Source organism: Microtus oregoni, unplaced genomic scaffold, assembly GCF_018167655.1.
Source record: "Microtus oregoni isolate MIOR12 unplaced genomic scaffold, Mior012 000061F_ref0000440, whole genome shotgun sequence".
NCBI classification, from domain to species: domain Eukaryota; kingdom Metazoa; phylum Chordata; class Mammalia; order Rodentia; family Cricetidae; genus Microtus; species Microtus oregoni.
This window is the reverse complement of record NW_024543871.1, coordinates 11,348,456-11,357,468: the sequence shown is the minus strand read 5'-3', so window position 1 is coordinate 11,357,468 and position 9,013 is coordinate 11,348,456. Positions and strand designations below refer to the sequence as shown.

General features: G+C 43.5%; 1 protein-coding gene across 1 annotated transcript in view; it reads right to left on the bottom strand.

Moving 5' to 3' along the window:
- Window positions 1-381: 381 nt before the first annotated feature.
- The window catches only part of LOC121439404 (importin-5-like), a 38,422-nt gene continuing 29,790 nt past the window's right edge, over window positions 382-9,013 (bottom strand). The window contains 1 exon segment of the mRNA XM_041639909.1: window positions 382-3,847. Within this exon segment, the coding sequence (XP_041495843.1) occupies window positions 559-3,843 (3,285 nt within the window). The 5' untranslated portion in view covers window positions 3,844-3,847 and the 3' untranslated portion in view covers window positions 382-558.

The window sequence follows — 9,013 nt, the reverse complement described above, 5'->3', positions numbered from 1 at the left end:
TTGGTCACCAAATGTAGACAGATTTTTCTTTGGGCTGCCAGCTCACAAAAAATAACAAAGAGACTTTTTTTTCTTTTTTCTTTTTTTTCTTTTTTCTTTTTTTTCCTTTTTTTTTTCTTTTTTCTTTTTTTTTGAGATAGGGTTTTTCTGTGTAGCTTTGATGCCTGATCTGGAACTAACTCTTGTAGACCAGGCTGGCCTTGAACTCAGAGATCCGCCTGCCTCTGCCTCAGGAGTGCTGGGATTAAAGGCGTGCGCCATCACTGCCTGGTGACACAGAGACTTCTTAATTAAAGCTGGCCTTTTATCTTAGGCGTGTCTCTACTTGCTCTTATAAATTAAATTATTCTATTTATATTAATCTATGTTTTTTTTTATTTTTGAGACAGGGTTTCTCTGTGGCTTTGGAGCCTGTCCTGGAACTAGCTCTGTAGACCAGGCTGGTCTCGAACTCACAGAGATCCACCTGCCTCTGCCTCCCAAGTGCTGGGATTAAAGGCATGGTAAACGTTTATTTGGAGTTAGTTTTCTGGCTTCTGGCAGGTGGTATTAAGGCCGTCAGGCAGAGTTCAGGAGCTCCTGTATGGCGGCCTGCTGCTCCGGACTGAGCTGTGCTATGCATTCATTCCACAATCCTCCAGAAGTCTGTACTTGGCGAACTATATTGGCCAGGCGCTTGGCACAGGGGTCTTCATGTTTAATGGCCTCATGCATTTCTCCTTCCGCAATTATACTGAATATTTTGGGTAGATTGGCATTGTTTGGGCCAAGAACAATTGGGTGATTACTTTCAATCAGGTCGCACAGATAACTGAAGGTCTGGACAGCTTCTTCTTTATCTTCGTGTAGTGGAAGCCAAGACAACCAGTGTGGTAATACTTCTTCAACGTTTACACAGTCAGGCTTGAAGTTCATGATTTTCCCCACCGCAGAGATGCAGTTCTCTGTAGCATTGATGTTTTCTTTGGCCTTAGAATCTGCAGACTGAATAACTCTTACAAGCAGTGGGAGTGCTTCTGTACAGAAAGGGCGGTAGTTGTCTCCACCGTATTGTGCCATGATGCCAAGGCCATATGCCGCAGCTTGCCTGACTTCTGGGCTGTTGTCACACACATACTGGAGCATTGGCCTTAAGAAATATTCTGCATACTTAAATGAGGCTGGACTACAGTGTTCTATGACATCATCGAAGATACACAATCCCCACTGTCTGTCTGGCCATGGTCTATGTGGACAAATCAGGTTGACAATGAATGGAAGCAGCTGTTCAAACCACGGCAACACCTTTTCTTTGTAGCTGCTGAATATCGAGTGTAAAATATCTGACACTTTGGTCAGAATGTAGACATCATTATTATCCTCATCCTGTAGTGACTCCTCATCCTGCTCATCATAGTCTTCGTCTTGTCTTTTCACTTGCCGCAATTCTTGATTTTTGAAATGTTCTTCAAGTTTGGCTTTCAATATACCTCCCAGCTCCTCAAAGTGCTTGTTGTTCAGACACCCGTCTCCCATGACGTCTATGCACTTTGCGAACGAGTGCATGATCTCCGAGAGCACGTCTGAGTAAGGCTCCGTGCCAATAGCTTTGATGAGCCCATCGCATATATAGTACCACATCTGCATGAGGTACTCGGGACCGCGGACTCGCGCACACTCCAGCAGAAAGGGCATGGACTCCGCGGCTGCCATTCGGACCCCATCATGTAAGTAAAACTTGAGCAGAGGGACCATCAGTTTGGCAACCTGTTCAGTGTACTCCACAAAACTTTCCTTTAACTCCTTAGCATAGCAAACCAACATCTGGCAAGCAGTTGACTTTTCTTCTAGTCCTGCAGTTTTAATACCAAAAATTTGCTGATTTCCGAGGTTCAAAAATTCCCAACCATCATCACTCATATTCTCCATGTCCTGGGTGTGGAGAAAGGTTACTCCGGGCTTAATCGAAGCGATCTTCATCAGCGGCCCCATGACCATGGGAAGGTACTGCTGGAAATCTTTCCCAAGGATTTTGCACATTCTGGCCCATGCAGAGAACATGTAAGAGATCTGAGGGTCGTCGTCTTCCATGTCACCGAAGTCTGTCTGGGTCTTCAGCAAGAGCTGCATCACATCTGAAGCGTCCTGCATGAACTTCTCCTTCCCCACAGCCAGGCCGATGAGGCTGACACATTCGATCGTCTTCCCCCTCAGGAGCCTCAGCTCCTTCTGGACTGCGTTCTCCACTATGTGCTTCAGGGATGGCATGAACAGGTCATAGTAGGGAATGAACTTCTCTTCTGCGGTATCTGCAACCGATGCGATGGACGTCACAACCTGCTCCAGGACTAACTTGGTGCCTTTCTGGATCAGCTCCTGAAGTTTGAGGACCATAATTGAATGCAGGTGCTTCACCAGGTTATCCAAGTATGGGATGAGCAGCGACTTGGGACAGTCTTCAGTGAAATTAATGAGAGCAGACGCCGCATGGGCCTGCACCCTTTGGTTGCCTTGATCTCCCATGGTTTGAAGCAAAGCTGCAATCACCTACTCATGGAATTTCTTTTGAAAACCAGGTGCAAAATCCATAGCCATCTGACCCACAGCATTGCAGGCTGCATACTGGACTCTTGGGTGAGGATCCTGGAGAAAAAGCAAGACAAAGTTCACAATCTCATTCAGAATTCCCTCCATTTGCTCATGGCATCCTTCTCCGATGGCAGATAAGGCCATCAATCCTGCATGCCGGTACTTCCAGTCAGGGTTTTGAAGCATCTGCATAATGTGTTCCTTGATCATTGGCAAAACAAGATTTCCACCAAGTCCACAGGCCATCCGGTCCAAGGCACTCTCACCAGCAACTGCATTGCTATTGAAGTCATCATCTTCTAGCTCATCAGCATTTGCCCAGTCCTCATCTTCTTCTAGATCAACCATCATGGCCAGCATCTGAGGAATAGTCTGTGCAATAATATTGGTATGCTTTCTTAACATGGCAGCTGCGGTTTCAGACAGGGTCACAATCACTTCGAGGGCAAGTTGGCGCTGCATATTGTAGAGGTTGGCGTCTCCACACAACTTCAGACTTAGCTGTAGAGTTGCTTCTAAATGAGGACGCAAATACTTCGGAACAGTGTTCGCTATCTCCACAAGAGACTTGAGGACTGAGTCGTCGTACTGATAGCACGAGTCATTGACAGCCTTTAAGAACCCAGGTAGCAGGTCTGCAAAGTGTTTGAACACAGCGACATTATGCTCGTTGGCTAGTATGAAGGCGGCTGTAACTCTGGCCGACAATGTCCAGATCGAAGGATGCTCTTGATCTTGCATACACTGAACTAACATCTGCTTGATGACATCCAAATAGTGCTGCTGTTGGTTCCCAAAAATCCCAGGAAAGTTCCAAAATATGTAAAGGGCAGCTTCCCGGAGTCCCATGCTCTGTGAGCTGATGGAATCAAAGAGGAAGTTCAAACCCTCAGGCCACTGGTTGTTGCCATCCTCATCTATTAAATTCCTGGCCAACTCTGCAGCAATATCACAGATTTTCCTCCTCATGCTAGATTCTGTCTCCATCTGAATAATCATTAGCAGTTCACTCTTGATGGCAGTCTGGACATCTGATGGCAGAGTTGGATAGACTTCATTTGAGGAAAAAAGACGCCTTAGGAGAACAGCGGCCACTTGTCTAGCCTCATCAGCAGCTGTTGTATTTCTGATGGTTTGTAAGAGGAACATGACCTTGGTTTGGCCTGGGATATTCTCATAGGTTTCCTCCGCCTGTTTCCGGACCTCATTGTCAGGGCTGATTATGTTTCCCAAGAGCAGGTAGAACTGTTGCTGCTCCGCCGCGGCCGCCGCCATTGTGCTAGGCATGAGAGAAAGAAGGAAGGCATTAATCTATGGTTTGTCAGGTGGTGTTAACCTCTCTTTCATCTTGCACCTCCTGTTTCTTCTCTGTGTGTAAGGCAACTCCACCCTTCTTGTTCCCAGAGCTTTCTCTTTTCCAAAGTCCCTGCTATACCTCCTGCCTTGCTATTGGCCATTTAGCTTTTTACTAAGCCAATCACAGTGACGCATCTTCAAGCAGTGTAAAAGAATATTCCACAACAATACTCATTTTAAAACATCTTGTAACAGATCTTAAAAGGGCTTGGTTATGTTTTGGAAGCATCTTTGACCATTATGCTGAACGTTATATTTGAGCGGTATAGGCTGGGGATGTTGCTCAGTAGTAGAATGTTTGTGTAGCCTACCTAGTCTATGCACGAGGTCCTGGGTTTGATCCCCAGCACTGCAGAAGAAAGTGAATGCTATACTAAAAAAGCAGAACGTATTTGGAAGGAAGAACATCTGGAAATTTCTATACTTAATTCTATCACAAGAGCTTGTATAGGTTTTTGAATACGCTTACAGTTTGAAATCAGAAACCCAAAAGAAGAGAATCACTACAAGAGCCTTTATTATCCTGAAAATGCAAAGATATTTCACCACTGAGGCTCTATATTAGCCCCACCTGATTCAACCTAAGGCAATCCTACTAAAGTCGAGTATCTTGGATCTAGGATGGCTCCTGTCGCTCTGGCCTTTGGCATCCCATCACAGAGGCCCTCATTCCATTTAACACTTCCCCCAAACAGCCTAGCAGTTCTGAGAGAGCTCTGCCTGAGGGCCATTCCATTTGAATAGAGCCTTGACTGCCCTTTCTGACCCTCTCCCTGATTGCTGGAATTTGAGACAGGCCTTACTGCACTCTAACCCACATATCAGAACAGCTGCCCATGAAGTAGGCCCCAATTTCTGTGTATGTGCTCGGACTTGGTAATTTGATCCATTAGCTGCTGCTCCGGTCAGGCTGACACAAGACATGTCCTAAGACCAGTATTTTAAAATATGTGATCTTCAGATTGTCTTTCCTCTTAGTTTATTTCATCTTGCTATAAAAAAATACCCCAAGTTGAGTACTATATAAAGAAAAGCTATTTAGCCCACTCCTTAAGGACCTAGAGCAACAATTCTCAACCTGCGGGTCAAAGCCCCTTTCGGGGTTGCATATCAAATATCAAGCATATCAGACACTTGCATTAGGATTCATAATAGTAGCAAAATTACAATCATGAAGTAGCAATAAAGTAATTGTATGGTTGGGGGTCAGCACAACACGAGAAACTGTATTAAAAGGCTGCAGCATTAGGAAGGTTGAGAACCACTGATCTAGAGCGTGACATGGGCATATCTTGGCTCCAGTGAGAGCCTCACGTGGTGGCATCATGACGGTGGGAACATATCCAAGAGGAGCATATTATGTGGTAAATTAGACAAGAAGTGAGGTAGCTAAGCCAGCTTTATAGCAAATCATTCTCACTGGAAGTAATTCAGTTCTGGGATAAGCACATCAGTCCCCTGTGAGTGTGCTACTCTGTTCGCCAAGCTTCTAGCTCACGACCCCTTGAAGAACATGCTGAAATCCTCCCCTAACTACAAAACCTACAACAGAGTCACATGTAGTGCTGCTTTTATAGGATGGAGCCCTGGAGCAGGGCGTTGGTTCAGTGGATAAAGGCACTTGCTACCAAGCCTAAAGAGCTCAGCTGGATCCTGTGTACCCACATGACAGAAGAAGAAAACCAACATCCCCCTCCCGAGTCATTCTCTGACCTCCATACAAGATGTGCCATACACAGACATCCCAAAATGGAATTTTACAGTTTTACATAAAAATGTAAAAACAAATTTAAAAAATAATTTACTTTAAAAATGAAATATCAAGGTGATTTTTCAAAGACACTTCTCCAGCGCTGCAGTTTCCTGTCTGCCTTATTAGAAAGTACGTTTTTCTGCCTATATTATGTTTTTGAGACCAAGCATCGATTGCTTAAGCCAAGGAAGCTTTCGCTTCCATCAAAGCCAAACTTGAAGCCTCAGCCTGTTTTTCCAGCAAGCCTCTTCGGAGTTTGGCAATATTTAGCTTATCTTGATGCGTATCGTGCTGAGAGAGTTTTTAAATCATACACCAAGTGTTATCCTCAGTAGAACACTGATACCATTGAAGTGTCACCGAAGTCACCATCTGGTGGTCATGCTAGGGAATGACATATTTTGCTGAAAGGACAGAGAATTTTTTTAAGTCCTTTTAATATTTTCAAGGATTGACAAGAATAACAGCCTTTCGCTTGATCTTTCATTTGCTGACTTCTTATACCAGAAGAGACATCTAAGGAGTGTACTTTCATTTTGAAACCAGGAATGATTGCAATTAAATGACCAAAGAAAGTATTTCTTCAAAAGCCAAATAGTAAATGTTTTAGACCTTGTGAGCCATATGGTCTCTGTTGAATTGCTAAACATTGCTTCTGGGGGATTCAAGTCATATGTATACAACTAGGCATGGTGTTCTCAGGAAATCTTTGTTTATAGATGCTGACATTTTTATTTCATGTCCTTTTCACATGTCACAGAATGTTCATATTTGTTTCAACAGCTTGAAAACATAAAGACTCAGAGGCTAAAGAGATAGCTCAGCAGTTAAGAGAGGATACTACTCCTACAGAGGACCTGAGTTCAATTACTAGTGCCCACAGAGGGAAGCTTATGACCTCCTGTTTAACTGCAGCTGCAGGAGAGATGCTATTCTCTTCTGGGCTCCACAGGCACTTCACTCCCATTCGTATGCCTAAACACACACACACACACACACACACACACACACACACACACACACATTTACATAATTAAAATTTCGAAGCAATCATTTAAAAAATGTAAAAGCCCCTTCTCAGTTTATAGGACTTGAAAAGCAGACAGCAGATTGGAGGTGTCCTACAAGTCATGGTTGGGAGACCGTAGTCTAACCTAAATGAACTGCCCTCTTTATTGTCATCATTCAGGATGACTTCGGTAGAGGTGTACTGCTCTCTGAACCTGGTAACTTCTCTTTGCATCTCCGAAAATCAACGTATAGTTATAAGTATGACCTGTCATCTGACTGAACAAAGTTGAACCCTATAAATCCATGACAAGGGTGACCCTGAAAGCAAATATGCTGAAGAAAGGAACCTTATAGAAGATAGTTCTAAAGAGGACCTCATGAAGTTTCCAAAGCATAGAGGAAATCAAATGTCATGAATAATTACAAAGAACTAGAAATAATCAGAGTTGATAATTCAAGCAGAAAAGTTACCAAGGGAGTTAAATAATAGAGTACTCAGAGTGATTGAGGGAACTGTGAACTGAGAGATTTCAAAAGAGATCAAACTATGGAGCAGAAAGGGAAAGTGTCACGCTAAATAGAAGTGAAGAATCCAAACATAAACTGGATTTGAAATTATCATTTCATACCTATTTAAATAATAAATAGTGGGAAGTAAACAAATTTCTATGAGCTCTGAGTAGTTACTCATTCTTGAGTGATATTGTTATTTTTCACTTTGATCCCATCTTTCCTGTCTGCCAACTCTCTACTAACAATGTCTTCCCTGTGTTAAGATTATTCCTTTGTAGGGTGACTTCTTGGAAACAAGGAGAGGTTAATTAGCATAAACAGGAAGGAATTGGGGAGGAGATGAAAAAATACATAGTTTTCATGAATAAATTTGTCAAAGAATTAAAAAAAAAGGATGGCTCCTTTGAAGGCTGAGGGAATTGCTCAGTGGACAAAGTGCTTGCAGTACATGCATGAGGACCTGAGTTCAGATCCCCAGAATCTAAATAAAAGTCAGACAAGTAGCATGCATCTGTAATCCCAGCACTCCCATGGTGAGCTGCAAGGCAGAGGCAGAAGAATCTCCAGCAACGCATGGGCTAGCTAGCCTGGAATATGCAGTGGCATAAAAGAAGTTCTGCCTTACATAGCTCAACACCCACAGCCATCAGAAAAATGCAAATTGAAACAACTCTAAGATTCCATCTTATACCTGTAAGAATTGCTAAGATAAAAAAACATTGATGACAACTTATGCTGGAGAGGTTGTAGGGTAAAGGGAACTCTCCTTCATTGCTGGTGGGAATGCAAGCTGGTACAGCCCCCTTTGGATATCAATATGGCAATTTCTCAGAAAATTAGGAAACAACCTTCCTCAAGACCCAGCAATACCACTTTTGGGTATATATCCAAAGAATGCTCAATCATACCACAAGGATATGTGCTCAACTATGTTTGTAGCAGCATTATTTGTCATAGTCAGAACTTGGAATTAACCTAAATGCCCCTCAGCCAAAGAATGGATGAAGATGTACATTTACACAATGGAGTACTACACAGCAGAAAAAAAATAATGACATCTTGAAATTTGCCGGCAAATGGATGGATCTAGAAAACGTCGCATTGAGTGAGGTAACTTAGACCCAGAAAGACAAATATCATATATACTCACTCATAAGTGGTTTTTAGACATAAAGCAAAGAAAAACCAGCCTACAATTCACAATCCCAGAGAACCTAGACAACAATGAGGAGCTTACGTACTTCCTCCAATAAGGTCACATCTACTCCAACAAAGCCACACTTCCTAAAAGTGCCATTCCCTCTGGGAGCCATTTTCTTTCAAACCACCACAGAAATGATGTTTCCTAGGATTTGACTTTAAAGGAGATGACATTCAAAAGTAGTAAGTGCGTCACTGTGGAGGCAGGCTTTGAGGTCTCACGTATGCCCAAGCCATGCCCAGTGAGACAGTTCCCTTCCTGTTCCTTGCCACAAGCTGTAGGGTTTTAGTTAGTGCTCTAGTACCATGTCTGTCTGCACGCCACCGTGTCGCACCGTGATGATAACTGGCTAAACATCTGAACTTTAAGCCACCAAATTACATGTGTTTCCTTTATAAGAGTGCCCCGTCACCCCTTGCTACCTGTGGCAGGCCAGAAAACTGACCGAATACCTCACAAGCTGCACGGCTAGGGAGATCAGGCCACGTACCTTGGCTGGGAAGGATAGTGGAACTGACCCTGTTGACAGGGGCACAGAGGAGTTGTCCTGAGAAAATGAGCGCGGAAGATCCAGCCCCACCCCCCATCTGCCAGACAGTGGTGTGGGCCGG